The 23,656-nt window shown below is 45.6% G+C and overlaps 1 protein-coding gene across 1 annotated transcript in view; it reads left to right on the plus strand.

The window, feature by feature from the left end:
- TAB2 (TGF-beta activated kinase 1 (MAP3K7) binding protein 2) overlaps nucleotides 1–23,656 on the plus strand; it is a 321,631-nt gene that overhangs the window by 119,163 nt on the left and 178,812 nt on the right. The window contains exons 2-3 of the mRNA XM_069606671.1: nucleotides 923–1,110; nucleotides 20,118–21,624. Of these exons, the coding sequence (XP_069462772.1) occupies nucleotides 1,009–1,110; nucleotides 20,118–21,624 (1,609 nt within the window). The 5' untranslated portion in view covers nucleotides 923–1,008. The remainder of the gene's footprint in view (nucleotides 1–922; nucleotides 1,111–20,117; nucleotides 21,625–23,656) is intronic.

A 23,656-nucleotide genomic window follows, 5' to 3' on the forward strand; every position in this document is an offset into this window, starting at 1 on the left:
GGGCAATTTGGGTTAGAACATAGGTGAAAGGGAGTGCATTTGTAAACAAAAAAAAGAAAGGGAATTATTACAATAAAGGACCCCCGCACTTGATGCCGGAAGGCATAGATACCTATCAGAGGGAACTTATGCCAGGGGACATTTAAAGGGAACTTATGCCAGGGGACATTTAAAGGGAACTTATGCCAGGGGACATTTAAAGGGAACTTGCGCCAGGGGACATTTAAAGAGAACTAAGAGTTGGGGTTTAGGAGTGTTGGGTTTAGGTGTTTTTTGTAAGAGGGTGTCACTGTTGGGATCCCTTTAAAATCCACCCCTTTGTCTGTGTCTAAGGAAGGCATAAGGAAAGAACTCTGGGCATAGCCCATCTCCTGTTTAAAAGCAATTTTAATTTTGCAGGTGCAGCGCCCCTCCCTGTCCAGTCGGTCTGGTTCATGGTGGGTCCCATGGAAATTGTCCCTTGGCCTGGGTAAGGGAAGGTGCAACCCATGGCCTGGTTTTGGCCCAGAAATCCAGGGCTACACATACCTCCGAATATATACAGGTTCGACATGCATATAGAGGCACCTGTGATGCAAGCTGTGTGGCGCACCCCATTGCGCTGTGAAGATTCTGGACTAGTCTGCATCTAGAGGTCTTCTTTAAGAGACTGGGCCTATGGTGGAGGAAAACGTGAACAAGAAAGAACATTCCTTAGAGTAACTGACTACTTCTGCCCAGTCTGAATCAATCCATGGGTGGAATTGTTTTTGTGGCTGTCTAGCCATTCTCAATTCCATGGTTAGAAAAAGAGGAACTCTTACGTATAATGGTAAATGCTCTTGGGATTGCACAGCTAAGTTTGGCTAGACATATTGTTTTAATATTTTTTTTGTTGTCTTCCCCCTCCACCCCCAAACTCCCTCCTGTCTTTCTCAAACAGAAAATGCGTGGACCCAAGATGAGTTCAGCTTCCAGGAAGGCTTAGGACTGCCTGTTGAACAATAATTCTTATTGGGCAGTATACGAATGGACCAAGGGAGCCCGCAAATTGATTTTCAGGTTTTAAATGACCTGCGGCAAAAATTTCCTGAAGTTCCTGAAGATGTTGTGTCCCGGTGTGTGCAGCAGGTGAGTGATCCACTGTGTTCATATTAGCAGTTTTAATCTTTGAAGTATGAAATATGAAAAGATATGTGAAGTGTAAGAATATTTCCCAGGGTTCTATTATATTTAGGTGTTTCTTCTTTAACAAAATATTATTTTGAGTAATATTTCATTGGAATGTTCACATTGGTGGACTTTTGGATCTTCTGAGCAGTGTTTGTCAAGGTCATTTTTTGTAGAAATCTAGGTGCCCATATAATTGTGACAGGCACAAGGAAATATGCTCTTAATGAGGGTACACACAAGTTGCAAGCTACTAGCGATGCAGTCACATTCCCCCTCAACTCTCCCCATACTGACAGCAAACTGTTTCTTATTCGCCAAGAGTCAATTCTCACTAGCCAAAAGCTAGTGGCCAAGTGCACATTTTAAGGTCTGCAGTTAATTACAATTTATATGACCGCCAATTAAGATTCCCTCATTACTCATGCTGCAGCAAGTTTACAAAGCTGCAAAAATGAGCCAAATGTTTACATAAGTATGTTTTGTGGTGCCTTTGGAGGAACTAGGGACAACACTTAAACTATCCTGAGATTTACCAAAAGAGCTGAGGCTCTTGGCTAATGCCTGAGATTTCGTGCTTGGGAATTTTTTCTCCTAATTTTGATTTGGCTCGGTGAGAGGTCCTTGAAACAACATTTGCTTTCCAAGTAGATTGTATTATGAATTCAAATACCTGTTTGCCTATTTTGCCTAGTATGTTAAAAATCATTCAGAATGTTGGTAAGCAGCAGTAATTAAAGTGAGGGCCAGGCTACCAATGAAATGAAGTCCTTTAATTTGAGAACTTTCTGCTTATTGAACACCCAACAGAGGAAAACTCTACTCTGTGTGAAGCACCAGCATTATGTCTTTTTTTGTTTGTGCACAATCTTTGAAGAAACTGATTGTTGTACATGGGGATACAGTAACAGTAAACAATATTTGTACAATTGCACGGTTCAGACTATTTGCGTTTGGAGGACTCTAAGAGAAGGAGTACGTATGCTTGCAGGCAGAGGGTTGCATATCAGGGATTGGAGGACAGTCCCAGATTTTATTTGTGGCTGTATCCACAGGTGTGCTCTTGCTGAATCAACATTCTGATTTCACTCTCACCTTCATAACTGCTCTAAATCAGTGGGTGTGTATCAGTGATTAACTGATTGATTTGTTATTTATTATGCACCTACACACAATTGTTTCAAGGCACAACAAGGCAAGGGAGGGGGAACAAGACAAAAATGTTACTAGGCCTTGTGTCATTGAGATCGTGCAAGTGCTCAACAAGAAGTGCAGGTGGTGGGTACAGGGAGAAGTGCACTCAGAGCAGTAGGGTCCTGAGTCAGTGCAAGGAAGGCTAGGACTACAGGGGGCAATCCCAGCCCGGCAGTGCAAGGTTAGCTAGGCGGCAGTTTAAGCTGGGCCAGGTGGCAAGTGCAGGGGACTGCTCAGGAGGTGTGGGGGGGGACTGGTGTCCTGTAAAGCTCAGAGGGAACTGAGCAGCCAGTCAGAAGACTGAGCAGTAGCAGGGGAGAGGGGAGCAGAGTAGAAAAGGGAGGTCTTGAGGAGCTTCCGTAACTTGAGATCCGTCGCAAGGTGTAAAGAGGCAGGGAGGCCATTCCAGAGGGAGGCACCTGCCTAGGAGAGAGAGATCTACCCCCTCCTCCCCCATTCTCGGCTTGGAGAAGCGACTCACCCGCAGAGAGTTAGTACACGAGCGAAGGACTTTAGGAAGAAGGTACTTGGGAAGAGAGAGTTGAATGTAGTGAGGGGCCACAGCCCCAGAAAGCCTTGTGGATGATGCAGAGCGTCTTAAACTTGATCCTTGCAGCCACTGGGAGCCAGTGGAGGGATTTCAGGAGCCGGGGAGATGCGGTCACTGGTCTTAAGGCCAAGGATAAGTCTTGCCGTCCTGTTGTGGATGAGTTGAAGAGGGCAAAGAGTAGAGATAGGCAGGCTTATAAGCCCACTTTTGCCATCTTCTGCTAGGAGCAGGGAAGCAAAGTGTTCCTTGTAATTCTCCCCTGCCCCCCACCCGCACCCCAGGATACCCTTTGTATACAGCAATATTTTGCAGCTCAAACTGGCCAGACTCGATAGTGGAAGAGTCTAAACATGTATCGGTCTATAGGAGAATGGTTACCCCTCCCTTAGTTTAGGAGCAAAAATCTGTGCTCACAGCGACTGAATTGCGCTGCTGTTTGCTACTTCTAGTGCATACAGCTAATGAGAGAGAGTGAAGACCAGAAAGTCTAATGGCACTCATTTATTTTAGAAAATCCTTATACATTGTACAAAAAAAGGCCATAGAATTTGGCTGATCCAAAAGATACAAACATTGACATTAGCAGTATTCAAGAGACAAGTAATTATTACACATCACTACTTAAAAAAACTTCAACACATGAAATGTGACTGGGGATTAGTATACTGTGATTTTGCATAATACTTCTTGACAACATAGCAAAGCACTGAGGTAGGCAAACTCTACCAAACACAAATCTGTACTGTGATCTTGGTTTTGTATCAAATTTCTCTTGCTACACACTAACATTTTAGTGGTGCAGGTGTAATTGTACTGTGCTTTATTCTGTGTCCTTTTTTGTTTTGGGACCACAAACAAAAAAAGGTAATCTTCGGCTCTTGTGGGTTTTGTCAGTGGCAAGCAGAAAGCAGAGGCTTCCACTTTCCACTACCCCCTTCCTCTCGCCATTCCTTGGAGCATGTTGGCTCCCTCTCCTTAAGGGAGGTAATGAAGAAAATCATTCAGTTGAGTTAAATCGTGAATGGTCCCCTATTTGAGAGAGTCTAGGGTTATTACCCTTGCCACTTCATGGTGCCAAACACGAACCAGGCGGGCCTCAGCACTATTCTAGATTTGTAAGGTTTGAACTTGCACTTACCCATAGAAAGGTTCAAGTTGATCGTGCTGGTCTGTCCTTCAAAAGGCTGACTGGATCTGTGTGGTGGAACTGAGGGACACACTTAGTTGGACATCACCATTTGTTCCTCACAGATTTCTGCATTTTTCAATGGGGGGACTCCCAATACCAGTACAGAATTCTCCCTTTTGGCCTAAACTATGCACTGCTAGTATTTACAGCACTCCTACGTCCCGTCCCCTTTTTCCTCCATACTTGTGTGTTATTCTGCCTTTCGGGACGGGACCAGAGCTTTTTGTAGCACCATACAGGCATTTTCTGTCCTATTTTTATGCCACAGGCCCAAGCGCATGCTTGGCCACAGGCTCGGCCTCCGGGTCTCGCACTGCAGACCTTTTCTCTGCACTGTCGGGGCAGCATGCTTCAGCACCGGCAGGTGATTATTTTCATGGCCGGCGTCAGTCTTTTTTGGCCTGATTATGCCAGGAAAAAAGAGGTTTGCCTCCTGTGCGCTGTGCTCTAGAAGTTACCCTGCGTTGGATCGCACATGCTCTTCTAGTGCCTGGACCAGATCACAGGTGGGACGCATGCTCCGTCTGTGGCGCACTTTCAGCTCGGGCCCTCACTCGACGTCTCCAGCGCTAGGAAGAAGTCTTCCGTCGGGTAGTGCCAGAGCACATTCGAGAATTTGCTTCTAACATCGACCAGCAATTGACTTCCTTTTCAGGGTACCCCAGACTAGTGGTTCCTCTTCAGAGGCCCGTGGTTTGCGGGAGGGTCAGCTCACACCCTAGCAGTACCAGGACTCATCCCAATGCCCTTGAGGCTAATTTGGATTCCGAAGCTTGTTTCGAGGCTCCCTGCTCAGGACTCTTACCGGTAGCACCGAGGGTCCCCCATTGGGGGCTAAACTTACTGGGCTCACCCCATGTACCTTCGATGAGGACTAAAGTCAGCACCAGCAGGGCCAAGGTTCCCGCGATCGTGGGTTTAATCTGCTGGGGTGCTCCCTGAGTTTTCCTCCAGCAGGGCTGATCTTCCTGGTAGCGCAGAGGCTCCCCAGGGAGCTACATGTACCGGGGTTGTTCCAGAGGATCCCTCTGTGCAGGCTAAGTCTGATACTGGCATCGCTGAGGTTCCCTATCGGAGGGCAAGGTTCCAGCCACCAAAAACCAATTGGTGCTATTGCAGCTCAAAATGGACTCTGCCTCTGCAGACATTTCATCTTCTGTGACTTCGTCTGCGTCTTTGGTGCCATAGGAGCGACCCAAATCCACTCCTAGTTTGTCATTGGGATGCAATACTTCGGTGTTGGGTCCAATGGCTTTAGGGGAGAATGATCACTTTGCTCCCCGGGTAGAGTGGTCGGCTCTGACTAGAATGTTACTCTGTTACTCTACTGTTACCCTACTCTCTTTGCCAGTCACCTCCTCACCGCTCTAAGTGAATCTGTGGTCATCATTCTCTTCTCACTTCCCACATGAAGCTCTCTTCTCCTCAAGCACTGGCACACCCTTAACTCCCTCCTGCCTTCAAGGTCATATGACCCATGAAAAGAGTAACAGTGGCTGCCTTTGCCTCCTCCTACTTCTGCGGCTGACTCCCACCCTGACACAGCCCTCTCTAACTTTCACCACTCCATTTCCAACACTTGGCATTCTCGCCCCTGTCATAAGTGTCTGCCTGAAGACATCTACGACTCGGAGCTGGTTGGCCTTAAACGAAAGTGCAGAGCAGTGGAACGGAAAGGGGGGGGAGTGCTCTTCAGGTGCACCTTCTGACAAACTGGCATATATAGACTCTGCATTTGCTCCAAGAAACAAGTCCATATTCAAGCACACATATATCGGCGACATCGATCAACACGGCTGAACTCTTCAAAGTCTGCAAGGGAACTGGCCAATCCTACTGCAACCACTTCCTCTACTACACCCACCCAGGCCCTTTGCTCCACCCTGGATGCACATTTTAATGCTAAAACACAGGACATCCTGTCCTTTCCCCCGCACCCTTGCCTGCACCCACATCTCCTGGGCCCACCTCGGTCACTCTACCACCTCTCCCCTGTCGCACCTGAGGGGGTCTCTAGACAAGTCCGGTTCATGAAAGCCTCCTCCAAACAGGTTGACCCCTGCCCTCATAAAACCATCAAGTACAACATTGATTCTCTTGCTCCAGCCTTGGCCAACCTCAGCAACATATCCTACGCCACTGGAGTTTTACCCAATTCTGTCAAGCAGTCTCTGGTGCACCCTCTGCCCGGAAAACCCCCTGCTGACCCTTCTATCCCCTCAAACTATGGCCCGATCTCTAGCGCTCCTTTCCTGGGCAAACTCCTGGAGAAATTAGCTGTTTCACAGCTTACCCTCCACACTGAATTTGTTGGTTGTCTCCATGACCATCAGTCTGGCTTTAGAGTATCCAGGGGCACGGAAACTGCTCTTCTGAACTCCCGTGAAGACCTGCTCTCAAACCTTGACTTTAACTCTCCTTCTGTCCTCATTCTTCTCAATCTCTCTTCTGCCTTCGACACGGTAAACCACAACATCCTGATCTCCCATCTCCGTGATACCCTGGGCATCACAGATCAGGCCCTGGCGTGGCTTGCCTCCTTTGTCTCTGACTGTCCTTCCCAGGTTCAACTTTGGCCTTTTCTCTCCTCCATCTCTCCCTCTACTTGTGGTGTTCCCCAGGGATCTAACCTATCCCCATGGTTCTTGAATGTCTACATGGCCCCTCTGGCCCACAGGACCTCTAACTTTCAATATTATGTGGATGGCACGCAGCTTTCTTTCAGGCTACCCTCAGCCTCTTCCTCCTCTTCCTGTCTCTTTCCGCAATTCAGTCTTATGTGCTGCTAATGATCTCTGCCTCAATGCCAGTAAAACAGAGATTGCCCTAATTGGGACCACTGCTCCGCTTTCCCAATTTCTCACTGGCCGGTCTCCCTTGGCCCTGCACCTCCACCTACTAGTGAGGCAAAAAATCTGGGGGTCATCTCCAACTCCACTCTCTCCTTCTCTTCTCATCTTTGACATCTTCAAAAAGCCCCACTACCAGCTGCACCTCTTCAGCTGTATTCTACCTCTTCTGATGGTCCCCCAAAGGCTCATAAGCTCCAGAGCCCTGTTTCTCTCTAGGCTAGACTATGGCAACAGCCTCTTTTTCAATCTTCCTACTTCTACTCTCTGTCCGCTACAAATCATCCAGAACAGAACTGTGAGACTTATCCTTGGCCTCAAGCCCAGGGACCGCATCTCTGCGGCACTGAAATCCCTTCACTGGAACCCCGTGGCTGCTAGGATCAAATTCAAGACCCTTTGCATAGTACATGAGGCTTTCTGGGGCCGGAGCCCGCTCTATCTTCAACGCTCTCTTCCTAAATACTTTCCTTCAGCCCTCCACTCGTCGTCCTCCAACTCTTTGTGGGTTAGCCGTTTTTTCTAAGCAGAGATTTGGGGGTAGATCTTTATCCACTGCAGGTGCCTCCCTCTGGAACAGTCTCTCTCCGCCTTGAGCCGAAGCTCCTGAAGTTCTGGAAACTCATCAAGTCTCTCTCTCTCTCTCTCTCTTTCACTCTTTCTCTCTCTTTCACTCTCTTTCTCTCTTTCTCTCTCTTTCTCTCTCTCTCTCTTTCTCTCTCTCTCTCTTTCTCTCTCTCTCTCTCTTTCTCTCTCTCTCTCTCTCTTCTCTCTCTTTCTCTCTTCTCTTCTCTCTTTCTCTCTTTCTCTCTTTCTCTCTTTCTCTCTTTCTCTCTTTCTCTCTTTCTCTCTTTCTCTCTTTCTCTCTTTCTCTCTCTTTCTCTCTCTTTCTCTCTCTCTCTCTCTTTCTCTCTCTTTCTCTCTCTTTCTCTCTCTTTCTCTCTCTTTCTCTCTCTTTCTCTCTCTTTCTCTCTCTTTCTCTCTCTTTCTCTCTCTTTCTCTCTCTTTCTCTCTCTTTCTCTCTCTTTCTCTCTCTTTCTCTCTCTTTCTCTCTCTTTCTCTCTCTTTCTCTCTCCCCCTTTCTAACTCTGCTCAGTTTTTACTGACTCGTCGCCTGGTTCACCTTCAGAGCCTCACAGGTCCCAGGCTCCCCCCCACCAGTCTTTACTCTTGCCTCCGGGCCTCTGCACTATGTTCAGACTACTGCAATTGCAGCATACGCTCCATGAGAGGTGTAACCTCTCTGCACTTAACCAAGGGCCCTGCTGGACTGGGCGCACTTGCATAACCCGAATTTACTAGGACTAGTAAGTTCTGTCTTATTCACACTTTGTTTTCCCTCCCTCGTTTGGTTGCGCCTGAAACGCTTCATGCACTTGCACTAGGAGAAATGCCGTCAGGCCTGTACGCTAGTTACTTTTTGCTGGATCATTTGGAACTTCAAGGACTAAGAATGATTACTGTATTCCCTTGCTCCCTTCCCACCTTGAAGCGCTTTGAAGCACTTCACTTGTGTATAAGCGCTGTACAAATAAACAATAAATAACATAAATATCCAGGCCCAATTGGCAGCCAGTTTCTACTAAGTTATGGTCACAGCCTTCTCCAACTCAGATGCCTATTCCTTGGGAAAGGTCGCATCAATCAGAGGAGGCACTAAGCTCCTACGGCTGGTCTTTTTTCTCCTACAGACCTCCTGATGTAACCTTGCAATCCACATTCTGCCCTTCACTTTCTCCTCTTATATACGGTCTCCTGCCTTAAACTCCCCCTCCACACCACCTCCCCTTCCCTCTCTGTCCCCAAACATTGACTCCAGCGCTCAGCTGACCCTGCATTCCAATCTATACCCGTCTTTTTGCCAGGGGCTGTGTTACACGGGACTATTTTTAAAAACCATCTAAGCCCTTCCTTTTCCAGCACTGTTCGGTTGGCAGTCTCTCGTCCCTCGCTTATTTTTCTTGTGATTTTCCTCCTGTGCGAGTGAGTTTGTTGTCAAATACGATTTAGGGAAGATTTCAGTATCTCTGCTGTTCCCCTGCAGTCCCGTCTCATTCCCAGTTTGTTTTCTGTTGCCCTCACCACCACCTGGGATATGTTTAGATTTGTCATGTCAGTTGTTGGGTGCCTCCTTTCTGTTTGGCATGAAAATTCCCAGCCCATTCCCTGTCTGGTCTTTATTCAGTTTTCGCTCCAGTCTGGGTTTTCTTGGTTTCTCCCAGGTACTTTCTTGGAGTTGTTGTTCTGAAACATGAGAGAACACTGGCCAGACTGAGTCCTGGGAGGCTTTGTGTGACAGAGGGTGTCACTATTGGTAGCATGCATGGCACATAAGGGAAAAAAGATGGCTGCCAACCCCACCTAAACTCCCTCTCCCCACTTTTGGGAGGGCATCGGTTCAAACCTGATACGGTCATAATGCAGAGGTCTTAAAAAGACAAAGATTGCAAGAGCTCACCATGTGCAGGTGGGACCTGCCCTTTCAATGGAAAAGAGCTTTAAAAAAAAATGGTGGATAATGCCCTACAAGCAACCAAAACTGCGATGGATACTGCCTGCCTCTCTGGTACACTCAAAAGGAGAAATTACCTTTGCCTTTAGGGATCCAATGGAAAATCCACCATGGCGACAAAGCAGTTCAGTCATACGACTTAATTTATTTGTATTTGCATAGCGCACTACAGCCCAGGGGTATCGAGGCACTGTCGCAAGTGAACGTGAGCTTGATTAAGGGTTACAAAAAAGCTGCCCAAGTTGCTTAGTTACAATACATTAACAGAATGTGCAAACAGTTATCAGGAGGCACAAAACAGGAGAAGGGTGCAGGTTGATCCGGCATTAGACAAATAGAAAAGGTTTTGATTGCTTTACGGAAGGCAAAGTGCGAATCAATGAGCCTGACGTGTGGAGGTAGAGCATTCCAGTGGGAAGCCGCTATGGAGGGGAAACTTGTTCTTAAGGGGTGATTGGCGACCCAACATGGGCTGCATGAAAGGTTCTTATTATCTTGCCTTCCGATGCAGGCAGACACCCAAGACCAGACCCCAAAACAGGCATGCCTATACATTACTGTTTTCTCCTCTCCAATGGGATTGCATTGTTCCATCGTTGATGGGTGGATGGGAGCAGACACAAGTGGATGCACTCCATTCTAGAACATGAATACACTAAACACACAAACACTCACTGACACCCACACACTCTCTCTCAGGCATGCACACACACACACACACACACCCTTCTGAAACACAGTGAGTCTCCACCATGCAAGCCATATCTAATAAGTAACTTAAAAAAGGAGGTTAAAGATTTTCTCTGCAGACACCCCCTCTAACATGTCCTGACATCTCAGAAGAACCAAGGTGTCTATTCAAGCTATTTCCTTGTCAATAAGTGGAGGGCGGATACATCAACCAATTAGTGAAGAAACCGTTTTAGGATGCTCACCCTCCAAGCAGGGTAACTTAATGGTCTGTAGATCTGCAGGACAATTATTTACACATTCACTCCCACACTAAGGTCTTCGGGTTTCGGGTAGGAGCACGCATCAGTGGTGCTGCCTTTTTTTTTCCTGATGTCTGATCCAAGAATCTTCAGTGTGTCTTTTTCCATAGATGCCCCATTTCAGCAGTAACATAATGGTTTGCCTTGTCTGCATAACTGGCTAATGAATGCCTCAATTGCATATTTAGCTCTGCAGTCACTACAGGAATTTACAAACCATTTTAAATCCTTGGGTTTCTCCGTCAGGTTGGAGAAAATACAACTCAAACCTTCCTGAACTTTGGTTTTTCTGAGGGTAGAGTTCTTGACGGAGTAGGCTCTGCTACGACCACTGTAGGAGAGTACTTAGGCCTTTATTAATGAGGTGCACTTACCAGCAACGGACTGACCATTGTAAAAAGGTTAACATCCCTTCTGTGGAGTCTCTGCTGCATTCCATGGATTCTTACCAGCATATTACATAGAAGGCTAATATTGCAATACTGTGACAAAGGTTTTTTCCAGGTCCTAATAGAACAAGATCCCACTGGATCTAGTTTTCCAGGCTCCTCTGCATTGCTGTATGGACCAGCACAGTCTTCTATGAGGGCTGCCATTTCTGGAGCCAGATGTTGAATGCAGTGGGGATAGACGTCTCATTGGAGGCGTGGAACTCATGGAGACACCACGAGCATGGGGGGGCAGTAGTTCTCATGTGAAAAAGGACAGCACACAATATTTTACAGTTGGAAGCTGTCAGGTAGGCCCGCTCAGATCCTTTCTTCATCTTTTAAATATGTTGGCTTGAGTCTGGAATGACAAACCAACCACAATGTTTTATAGCTGAAACCTTGCGATGTAGTGTAGAAGGCCTGGAACTCAGTGATTCGGCAGTGTATTCTTATTATCCCTCAACATCATCTGGGTATCAGGACCTCTTGGCAGGGACCAATACTGTTGCGAGATGTAGCTCATGAAGGGTAAGATGAACATTGTCTTATGCCAATGCGAACGCCTCACATAGATATCTTTGCAGCAGTCCAAATAGAAAAGATCAGTTCTGTTGTAAGTAAGGTATTCACCGCAGGGATCTCTGGGGTGTGTAGAGAAGCATTTTCAAAAAAAAGTCTCCCTGAACCCAAAACATCTGGTGGGAATACAGCAAAAGCCATTCAGATTAATCCTCCTAGCCAGGCCTGGCCCCGGTCATGTTGATTTGTTGACCTGCTTCACTCACCAGAGTACTTGATAGTCCTGCAGTCATCCCAGTACCATCTGTACAAGAAAAATAGCAGGTGCATCATCACTACCCATCTTAATTTGACAGAAGAGCATGGCTCCAGAGGTTCTAGTTTTGGTCTCTTTGACCTTTGAAAAGAAAGCATAGAAATTCTGCTTACAACTAGCACTACCTCCAATGTTCAAGGTTTTGAGTGCACATTAAATCTATTGCTTGTGTTGGGTTTGTTTATTTATATGGCGCACCGGACCAGAAGGTATGCGGGCGCAAGCATTACAAGAATATTCTCAACTTAGTTACAATACTGTACATTATTTACATTATGCATAGTGAGTAGATGCAGTTACAGTGAGTAGAAACAGTTACAAGGATACAGAGTAACATTACGACATAGTTACAAGTTGAACAAATGTGTAGTATTTGCGGGGTGTCATTATTGGCTGTCATTATTGGTCTTTGTTCTTAAGACACTGGAGGCAGTTACGCCTAAATTGGTGGTAGGTTTGAGGTGCTCTGACGGAGGGTGGTAGTGAGTTCCAGTGTTGGGCTGCTTTTACCTGGAAGCTGTTGCCACCCATTTTTGTGCGCTTGAATCTGGGAACAGCGATCAGGTTAGCATTACTATTTCTGGTGTGTTTGTTTGGCGTGTATCTGGTTATTCTGTCTGAGAGATAAGGGGGAGCTGCGTTGTTAAGGCATTTGTGGGTGAGGGAGGCTACCTTAAGCAGAATTTTGTCCGAGGTAGTGAGCCAGTTGTGGGTTCTCCTAGTATTCGAGATGTTCTCTTTTAGGGAAGCTAAGCGCTGCTCTAAGGGCATTGTTCTGTAGGATCTGGATTTTATTGGTAATCTGTTTGTTGGCGCCTACATAGAGGGAGTTACAATAGTCCAGTTTAGATAGTATGAGCGCTCTGGCTAGAGTAATGCAACTTTGGGTGGAGAGGAAGGGTTTGGCAGAGGGTATAAGCTTGCATGTGTAGGCTGTAGTGGATGCCATGGAGCTGACCTGTTTATGGAAGGAGAGGGTGGAATCGAGATAGATGCCAAAGTTTTTTACTTCTTTAGCTACCTTTATAGGGTTGCCGTTAATGGTGAAGCTGGAGTAGTTGAGGTCCAGTTTGTTTAGGTTTGTGGCTGATCCCAGGATGATGAGTTCGGTTTTGTCATCATTCAGGCATAGACTATGGGAGGCCATCCATGCCTGGATGATGAGGTACACCCTGTTCACCAAGGCCAAATCCGTGTTGTAGTCTCCCGTCAACGGGATGAGGATTTGGGTATCATCAGCATAGTTAGTGTAGGTGATGCCCAAACCGTCGAGATCATCAAACAGGGGCTTAGTGAACACGTACAGTGTGGGGGAGACACATGACCCCTGAGGAACCCTGCATGTGATGGGAATGGGGTCAGCGGAGGCCGTGGTGGAGAAGACGCGCATGGATCTGTTGCTTAGGAATGATGTGATCCAGCCTATAGCTTCTTGGTAAAAGTGGGCCGCCGAGTCTAAGTGGCTACATAGGATTTTATGATCAACAAGATCAAAGGCTGCCGAGAGGTCTAAGAGGAGCAATAAGGCAGTTTTCCCATTATCTCCGAGTGTCAATTTGGGCCTTGAGGTCGACGAGTGCGGTTTCTGTGCCGTGTTGGGGTCTAAATCCTGATTGCCGGACTCCTAGTAGGTGGTTTTGTTCAAGGAATTTTTGAATTTGAAGGTAGGCTGTCTTGTCGAGGATTTTTAGTAGGAAGGGGACGGTGTTGGGTCTATAATTAGTGGGTATGGCTGGGTCGAGTGTGGTTTTTTTTAGTAGGGGGAGGACCCAGGATTCTTTGAGGTTGTTGGGGATGTACCAGAAGAGAAGAAGGCGTTGATGAGTTTGGTGATAAATGGAGATGGGTCTCTGGCCGCGTCTTTGATGATTTGAGGTGGGCATAGGTCGCCTTGGCAGTTAGAAGGCTTGAGGCTGAGTATGATTTTTTTCCACTTCTAGCGTGGAGACTTTGGAGAAACTGAAGCGAGTGGGGGGGGGGTTGGAGGGAGGGTGTTGAGGGATGGTGTGTGTGGGGGTGTTAGGTTTGGCCTTGGATAGGGTCTCTTTCTTGTTGTTGATTTTGATTTGGAGGCCTGCGACTTTATTGGAAAGGTAAGATTTTCATAGCAATGATGAATCTTCCTGACCTGTCAACCCCAGAACCTTTTGCTTTACTGGTGGATTATGTTTCCTTATACCTCAGTGAGTGGGAACCTTTTTCCACACTCACATAATCGTTTACTCTTTTTATGGATGTCATTTTTAAGACTCTCCATAGTGCCTTTTTAATTGTATCCTCTGAGAACTTTTGGCACATTGTTGCTGGTTCCCCCTGGGGCTCCCTTTTAACTTTCTCTGGTTAACCTTGTGAGAACTACAGTTCCCAAGGGAAGAAAGGATCTTCAGATCCCTTTTACATTTTATTGGGTGAGACCAGCATCCCCACCTTATGTGGAGTGCTGGGAAGATATCGAGTATCCCCTTTCTCATTCTAAATGTAACATTTATGTTACAAGGACAAACTTACCTTTAATGGCTGGTGGCAGTGAACCTTTTTATTCGGTGCACCTTTACCGCAAGGTGTTTCCACAGCCCCGGTAAAGGCACCCATGTGTGCTTATTTTACCAAAATTGCCCCAATATTCTTTTTCCGCCATTTGAGTGTTCCTTGTCCTTTCTTGTTCCTTCCCATGACATCCAGGGTGAGAGAAGCCTTTGTGTTAACTTTATCTTCGGCAGGCATCCTGTGGATTCACCACCCAGGCTCCAGAGTGTCAGTGAAGGCAGGAAGCGAGGGAGGAGTCAAAAAACGTGGCACCCCTTTGTCTTCTAGCCTGACTGCGAGTATCCAGTTCAAACTGTGAAGCTGACTGTCGTGAAAGGTCTGCCAACCCGCCAAGTTTGAATGTTGCAAGGTTGTTTGATCGGCTGGGTTCCTGCCTAAAAGTCCGATCCTGGAAGCTGAAGAGGTAGTTGACCACTGGAACTGAAGAGGATGAAGAAAACACAGCTGGAAAGATTTCCTGAGAGCCTGCTGCCTGACCCAAGCCTTGTGTTACCCTTCCTTCCTATTGACCTGGTGACTCCGAAAACCAAGACCCCGACCCACATCCTGGTGGGACCCACTAGATTCAAGATTACCTGCATTTGAAGCCATCCCACATCATGCTGTGACCTTGCTGGACTGCAATACCCCAATACCCTGGGACCTCGAGCTATTGTGCTGTGCACAGTTTTCCGAAATCCGAATTTTGCTGAAAATTTGCGGGCATCCTGCTGGACCTCCAATGGCGTGAATAGTGTCTGAAATGTCCCCTCATCAGAGTGCTGGATCTTGCAAACGAGAATCCTACCAGCGATATTCAGTCTTCTTCCTGGCTACTGAAAGGGTGCCAAAACACACAGCCAAATCTAGCCACGATGAAACTCTAGCCTAGAGCATTCTCCCATGATCTCTGCTGCAAAAGCCCTTCCAAGTCCTGTCTTCCGTCTTCTTGACATAGGAATCATCGACTGGGTTTTTGGCTGCAGATACTGATGTCTTCCTGCTGCAGCTCTTCTTTGTGCTGAGGTACTATGTTGGCTGGGGTATTTTACCTACCTTAAGCCTTTGTGATTTCTGTATAGCTTTGGGGTGTTTTCTGTGATTGGGAGACCACTCATCCCTTTCAACCTGGCCCACTGCAGAATCCTAGGGTGTATTCTCTGAAGTCCCTGGACCCTCACTAACTTTAAAGTGAAGTACACTTGTTTGAAGAGTCTTTCTCCGGGACGCTGACTTTGCCTGCAACTGATCCCTATCTCACCCTACCTACAGGTGGCACCTAGACAACTAGGGTCTCTCTACTGCCTCCGAGTGAACTCATGCTATAGAATAAGGGAAGGACTGGATAAGATAACGGTTCTGTGTTGAAAAGAACAAGTGTTAAAAAGTTAGTTCCTTGTAAAATAAGTTGGTTGGCAACTGTAACTTTGAGAGTGAACAGCTACAAAAGTTCTTATTAGCCTTGAATGTGTTGCAATATTCTGAAAAATATGTATTTAAGATTAATTTACTCACCTGTGAATTGCTTGTGCCTCTTCCCCAAAAGTAATGCTGTTGGTTTCACTGTACTATTCCTGTTAGGATAAATGTATGAGTGTCCCCAATTGGGTTTTGCTTCCCCCGACTTGCTTTTAACCTGTCCAGAATAAGTCTGCCTTAGGTTATACTTCCCTCTAAGTTGCTGATAGCTCCTTTTGAAAAGTGTGTAGGTTTTACTTACCTTGTGTTAGCTGTGTGCCATCCTAAAACAAGTTAGTTATTGCTTGCCTTAATTTGTGTTGAACAGATCTAAAAATCAAACTGTGATAGTATGTTACAACATTGGGTATTAACTACCTGCCTAGAATAGCTGTGTGCCATTCTTGAAAAGTGTTCTTAGGTGTAGCTAACATTGTTCTCCCTTGAACCATCCGAAAATAGTGTAATACTTTGTGGTAAGCAGAAACACAGATTTATCCCCCGAACACGAGTGGGAAATGCACACAGACATTTTAAACAACATCTTTACAAAGTCGGGGCATCCAGACATAGATCTCTTCGCAACACAGGAGAACGTAAAATGTAACGCTTACGCTCCAGTTTTCACCTAACAGAGTCCAAGGGGAACACACTGTGGGTGAATAGGTCAGGGACTTTTTGTTATGCTTTTCGACTAACACCTTTACTTAACAAAATAATCCACAAATTGCACCAGGAGCATCTCATGATGATCCCAATAGCTCCAATGTGGGCCCGCCAGACCTGGTTCTCACACCTACTCAAAATGGCAGTCTGCCCACCAATAAAACTACTGAGCCCTTCAACATGCTGTGGCAACGTCAGAGAACAACTCTCCATCCTCAAACACTCAATTTAGCAACCTGGCTCCTGAGGCCATAGAATTAGTCACCCCAGCCTTCCTGAATGATGCATGGACATCTTAAAAGAAGCACGCAAGTGAAACAAAGCACTGCTCCTTCAACAAATGGAAACAATTTGTAATATTGTGTAAAAAGGATAATCTCAATCCGATTGATTGCTCACACTCGCATATTGTGCACTACCTGCTATACTCATTAGAGTCTGATCTCGTTTTCAATTCGCTTAAAGTTCATCTAGCGGCACTTTCAGCTTACACTGCCTCCCAAAGCAAAGTCTCTCGATGGAAGGTTCCAGTTGTTAAAGCTGTCATGGAAGGGGTTAAAAGAATGTGTGCCCCAATTTCAACTCCATCTCCAGAGTGGGATTTAAACGTCCTTACCAAACAAATGTGTCCCCCCCCATTTAAACACATGCATAACGCTAGCCTTACAGAGCATAACTACAAGGCTGCTTTTCTACAAGCACTCAGTTGCAGATCCATTTGTCTCAATATACAAAGACGAGGTAGTCTTGCAAACACATCCACGCTTCTCTGCTAAATAAATTTTCAAATTTCATGTTAATCAGTTAGTACAGTTTCCATCATTCTTTCAAAACCCACACAATTCTGGAGAGAGCTCTGCATACACTAGATGTCATAATAGTAATTTATTATCTAGACAAAACCAAACCATTAAGGAAGACCGATCAGTTCTTCGTTTCACTTGCTGCAGGTAGAGAAGGGAGCCCTGTCTCTAAAACAGCTATTTCAAGGTGGATTGTGAACTGTATTTAACAATGCTACACATCTAATAAAACTCTATCGTTTACACCCAGTGAACACTCAACTCTGGGTACCGGTGCATTTTTAGCATTTATCGCAAATGTGCCTCTAGAGGCAATTTGTGAAGCAGCAACATGGAGCTCAGTTCATGCATTCACACAACACTACTGTGTAAATACTTGGATAAGAAGTGATTTTCAGGTGGGAGAGGTGGTGCTAAGACATTTTTGTGTCTGTACCTTCTAATAACTCACCTCTTTCTCCTGCTCATTAGAGCCACAACCCTCAGAAGACGCATTACATACCTGTAATCGTCTTTCTGATGGTTGTATCTGCTTAGATTCACATGCGCACACCCTTCCTTCCCTCAGTTGGAGTTGAAGGTGCATAGACAACTTATAACGTACTTGCATGTCTTACACCTTTCTGTGCCTTACTTTACACTCCTACACACTTCATGCTCCTTCACGTCTGAAACAAAACAATCTAAGGACCTTGACGTGTGAAGGACCATGGGTACAGTACACGCACACTAGAGATGGCATTGCACACACACACACACACCCTGTCGACGTCACTTTTCAAAATTCGAAAACAAGTTATGCAATACTACGCACCAACCACTAGATGTCCGCCTATGCAAAACATGTGAATCTATGCAGATATAAGCATCAGAAATATTACAGGTATGTAAGATTTGTCATATATGGATTGTTTCTAAAGGGGTGGGGGGGGTAAAGCTGTAGCCTTTTCAACCTGACTCCATACGGGAATGCTGAAGGGTCTTAAATTCAATGATGTTTCAACAAAAATGGATATAAATATCCTTCAGATGTACTCTCCACTTGTTCTTTCACACTTGTCACCTTCTCTCCCTACTTCTGATCTCCTCTGCACTTCTTTTCTACCTCCCCTGTTAATCTTACTAGGTTCTCCCTCTCCCTTAACTAACTCCTTCCACATCCTGTTCTTCTCTCCTTCCTCGCTCTCCCTTAATCTGTCTTTTCATCCACTCTCCTCTTCTTTCCCCCTTCCCCTCTCCAACCTCCCTGGCAAAATGCAGCTGGTAAGTGGGGTTAGGGTATATATATGGGAGTAATGGGGCAGTGTGCGGGGGTCTCCTCCAACATTTTGCCGTAAACATAAGTGCAAAATCCGTCAAATGCATTGGGTGAAAAAAATGCAGCAACGCTTAATCCTACCATTACCTCCTCTCCCAACTCCTGCAAGTCTAACACACACACCCACACACACGTCTTCACCCCTCCACAATATATAGGTGCTCCATTCTACTGTTACTATTCTGTCTCTGCCACATACACTCCACTAACAAGTCACGCACGCTTCCTTACAACAAACTGCACTATCCAAATTGTTACAGCGCTCGCGCAATACCTTACCTGCACTCTCCTCCACTGCCATAATCACCTCCATGCTTTTCTACACAGTCTACTCTCCACCTCCTGGTCTCTGGCTAACTTGCCTCCTGACCTCAGCCGAATACCTCAGATTTGTCTCTGGTAGAAGGGGACTTTTTTACCCCAGCCTATCCTTTTCTGACTTTCCCTCCCCAACACTCGAATCCCATTGGTTTGTCCCCTCACATGCTCTCGAGCCAATCTTGTACTGCTCAGCCAATAGGGTTGGACATTTTGTTGGATGTTTTAAAACCGTCTGTAAACTCCACTCAGTTTTTGTTCTGCGGCATCTCTGTAGTTTTCAAGAAATAGTCTGATCTCTGTTGACATGCTTTCGGCCCCTGGTAAGGTGATTGATTTTTCCTAACGAGCGTTCCAATTGGAGCTGCTGACTTGGGACTTGATGTCCTGTTGCGAAGGTTTTCTTACTAGCATACCATAGCGGTTATTAAGTTATTCAGTGTCTTGATTCTGGTGCCGTTGTTCTTGCCAGTGGTTAGAGGTCCTGGGAACTGAAGTCCTGCAAAAAAAAAAAGAAACTGTCCGGCATTGTGAAAGGGACAGTGGTACCCGTGGTTTTACGATACATTACATATTGAGAAGGGATGGGGGACTGGGATCCCTTTCAACACCCTCACCCACTTCTCCACTTCTGGGATAGGTCAGCCTCCAGCAATGCCCTGGTAAGCCGACTACACCGGGTTTAGATATGCTATGATATGATAATGCATCCCTACTCTCCTCTGACAGTGACATGAATCTGACCCTGTCAAATAAGACTAGTGACTGCTTGCTCTATAATTTCACTCTGCATTGGGCACTGCTTTGCATTTTATTCAGGTTTCCAGATCCAAACGTATATCCAGGGAGAGAAGCTTAAGTACATGTTATTTTGAGTTATAAGAATTTAGGTACCGCTTGGGTTGTCAAAGTGACTAATAGTCCACAGGAAAGCTGTTCTAAGTGATTGACCATTCCTAACCTTTCATTTAGCTTTCTACTGGACTGAGAAACTTTCTTGTGAGAATAATTTAGAATTGTAACAAACCATACCAATGTGGATTTCTTCCTTGCAATGTTACACCTGTTTGTGAAATTCAGATCACTTTCTCTGAAGGTCATTTGTGTGTGGATGCATATAAAATATCTAAGCGAAAGTTGTCAAAGCCATTTTATTTAAACTAAGGCCTTTGTCCTCGTAGAATGAGGAATGGCCTAAGATAATCGTTACAAGCTTGCCAGTTCAAGGTTTGGTAACTAGTTCAGTGCTAATTTAGGAATCTGATTTAACTTCTAATGGAGTGAACACGTTTATTTGTTTAACTTTTTTTTTTTCCTTGTCTAACAGAATAACAACGACCTGGGTGCATGTTGTGCCATTCTCACGCGCGAGAGTACAAAGTATCTCTATGGTGAAGGAGACCTAGGTTTTACGGAGGATTCTGGGATTGGTGGTCTAAGGAATCACATGACGTCTCTCAATTTGGATCTGCAGGCGCAACATATGTATCACCATGCAAGAGATGGAAGTAGAATGAATGGTGGTAGGACGCTAGCTCACAGCATTAGTGATGGACACCTTCAGGGTGGTCACTCCAATAATGATCTTTTTCAGCATGAACCACAGACTGCACCCGCTCAAGTTCCATCGGGCTTTAATGTTTTTGGTATGACAAACACAATTAATTCTTCTAACCCAGCACAGCACCTTGGACTTCACTTGGGCAATAAAGGATCAACTGGCCTGGGTAATCAGGTGCCAAGGTTTAATCCAATTATGGTAACGTTGGGCCCAAATCTGCAGACTGGCCGTAATACTCCCACATCTTTGCACATCCATGGTGGACCACCACCAGTACTTAACAATTCACAGGGAAATTCTATATATATTAGGCCTTACATCACAGCTCAAACTGGTACAACTCGACAGACGCAGCAGCAGCCAGGTTGGATGTCACAATTTACTCCAATGCACCCACAGCAAGTTCATCAGCCTTCTCAACCAGGTCCCTGGACGACTCTTCCTTCGTCATTTACTCCGACACATACCTCATCACAATTAACGCAGCCAAGCCAACAGGGCCATCAGACTTCTCATGTCTACATGCCTATAAGTTCTCCTACTACTCCTCAAGCGCCCATGCTTCATTCATCTGGTAGCTCACAGTCTTCCACTCATACTCAATATAACATTCAGAATATCTCAACGGGGCCTCGCAAAAACCAAATTGAAATCAAGCTTGAACCACCACAAAGGAATAACTCAACATTGCGATCATCCGGCTCTCGCAGCTCTGCTAACCATTCTTCAATCAACAGTCAGGCTTTACCGAGAAATCAACCCACCGTTTACATAGCTGCAAGTCCACCAAATACAGATGAAATGATTTCCCGCAATCAGCCTAAGGTCTACATTTCAGCCAATTCCCAGATGGGTGATGATGCAGTTTTCCGAAACCAGCCCGCCCTTTTCATTTCAACAAATCCTGGAGCAGTTGGCACTGCACGGAATATGTCTGGTCAAGTAAGCATGGGCCCTGCATTCATTCACCACCACCCACCCAAGAGTCGAGCAATAGGCAACAACACAGCAGCCACCTCTCCTAGGGTGGTGGTCACTCAACCAAATACAAAATACACTTTTAAAATTACAGTTTCTCCAAACAAGCCTCCTGCAGTTTCCCCAGGGGTTGTCTCCCCAACATTTGAACCAACAAATCTTCTAAATCTTCCTGATCATTATGCAGAACCAGAAGGTATCCCGCATCTTACAGACACTATGTTGGCACATGTGGATAGGATCAATGATGCACGGAAACTGAGCATGGGATCTGATGATGCTGCCTACACACAAGGTAAATTGTTGCAGTGTGCATTTTTCTGCCTGTATAGAAACAGAATGTTTGAGCAAAGAAGAATGTGATGTGGCTTTTAGCTTAATTTTAAATTTGAGTGCTTATGAAGAAATTGTTTTGATTTTACTGATTGCGTCCTTCCCCTTATTGACCTAAAAAGTGGGTTGTTGTACAAACAGTTTAATTCAATGTTAGAAGCCTGTCACTGTACATTTTCTGAATTTCTATATTTGATTCAGTTTGTAAACATGAAACAAGGTTTCATTTATCTGATTTTGTTACTTTAATGGAAGTTAAGGCATTGTGATTGAGACCTCTGCTGATTTGCAGATTGTTCTGCTTGAACTGTCCTTCTGGCAGGTGAACATGTTTGCTGAAGATAATAGTTCAACTCTATTTTTAACCATAGGGCAAGGTGGAGATCATTGTGATGGGGCAGCTTCTGATTTATATCTTCTCCTTTAATTTGAATTAAATGTTATTGGTGTCTTGTATACAGGCGGCAGATCGCACACGTACTTCAGGGTGCCAAAGTCATCTGGTCAGAGCCAGGATGTAAAAGCGTGTACAGACCATTGACATTTAATTAGGGTTAGTAAGTAAATACTTTCAAGGCACAAGAGAGTATGATCCAGAATTGCTAAGGCGATATTAGGGGGGAGGAGGGGAGTAGGTGGGCAGGGAGAGATGCGAAGAAGGGAGGGTTGGGGATGAAAGGAAGTAGAAGTTTACTGAAGAGTTAAAAGTATTCGGTCTGAAAGTACATATCAAGCAAGTGCTATTATAGTAGTAAAAGGGAGAAGCAAGCAAGGAGGGAGAGAAGGTGTGGCGGAAAAAGTGTTAACCAAAGCGGAAGGAGGGAACCAGGGAGGGGCGTCTGGGTTGTCCAAGTGCTTATATCCTTCACTCACTCTCCTTGACTAACTGGCAGAGGTGGAGGCATTGGGCACCTACCGACTCTTCCTGCCTCAATGCCTCACAAATCTCCAATGCCACCTTTTTTTAATTTACCCTCTCTACTATTGCTCTGCCTCACCTGGATGACATCTCCATCTATCACCCTCCTGGTCCCACTGGACCATTCTTTGATGATCTTGGGCAATTCCTTGATTCTCTTTCCACTAAACATCACCTCATTCTCTTAGGTTACTTTAATCTTCCCTCTCCAACCGCTTCTCAGAAATCTGAACGTCAGTCTTTTCTTAGTGACAACGCTCTCCACTCTATCTGAAATGTACCTACTGTGAGGGCATCAGGAAGTAGACGGACAGAAAGTTTGGGCTACAAACTTTTATTAAAATCACAATAAGGTTGGGAAAGGGCCTAACTTGCCCTATGCTAAGGTGGTGTGTCCCTACCTAACGGACACCAATGGTGGTCTGTGTCAGGAAGTCTAAAGTAAATGTTTGTCTGCGTCCAAAACCTATACTGGCCCTCACATCTACTTGTTCAAAACGTGTAGGGATGTCGGCGTCAAATGAAGTGTTCAAACAAAAGTTCAGACCTTCTTCCAGCTCTTGGTCGGAAAAGGGGGTTCTGTTCAAGGTATTTGTACCGCGCACTGGCGGATCTGGAAAGGAGTGTGTGAAGAGGGGGGGGATTATAGGCGTTAGTAGGGTGAAGTGGGAATAGGAAAGTGAGAGATGCGATGTCCTGTTGGCCGCTTCAGTTCAGTTTGCATCGTTCACTGAGCTTGAGTGCGGTTTTCGGTTCAGTGCCAAATTCCCATGTGCTGTTGTGCAAGGCAATGTGGTGTTAGTCTGTTGTTGCAATGTGGTGAGGTGCGTGCGGATTGCTGTGCAGAGAGGTGGTAGTTTGAATTTCTGTATTGTGAGTATGCAGAAAGTTGAGGGCTTAAGGTACGGTTCTTATTTTTCAAATATTTTGTTGATTTCCTACCACTTTCTCTTTGCGTTTCTGCACCCAACCTCTATGGTTATCATGTGTGTTTGGTATTGTATTCTCTCTGTCTAGTTGGCAGGCATGTTGCAGAGTGGGAACCCTCCTTTGTGCGACTCCAGTGGTTTGTGTA

This window comes from Ambystoma mexicanum, chromosome 4p, assembly GCF_040938575.1.
Source record: "Ambystoma mexicanum isolate Mex_15411 chromosome 4p, UKY_AmexF1_1, whole genome shotgun sequence".
Lineage (NCBI taxonomy): Eukaryota > Metazoa > Chordata > Amphibia > Caudata > Ambystomatidae > Ambystoma > Ambystoma mexicanum.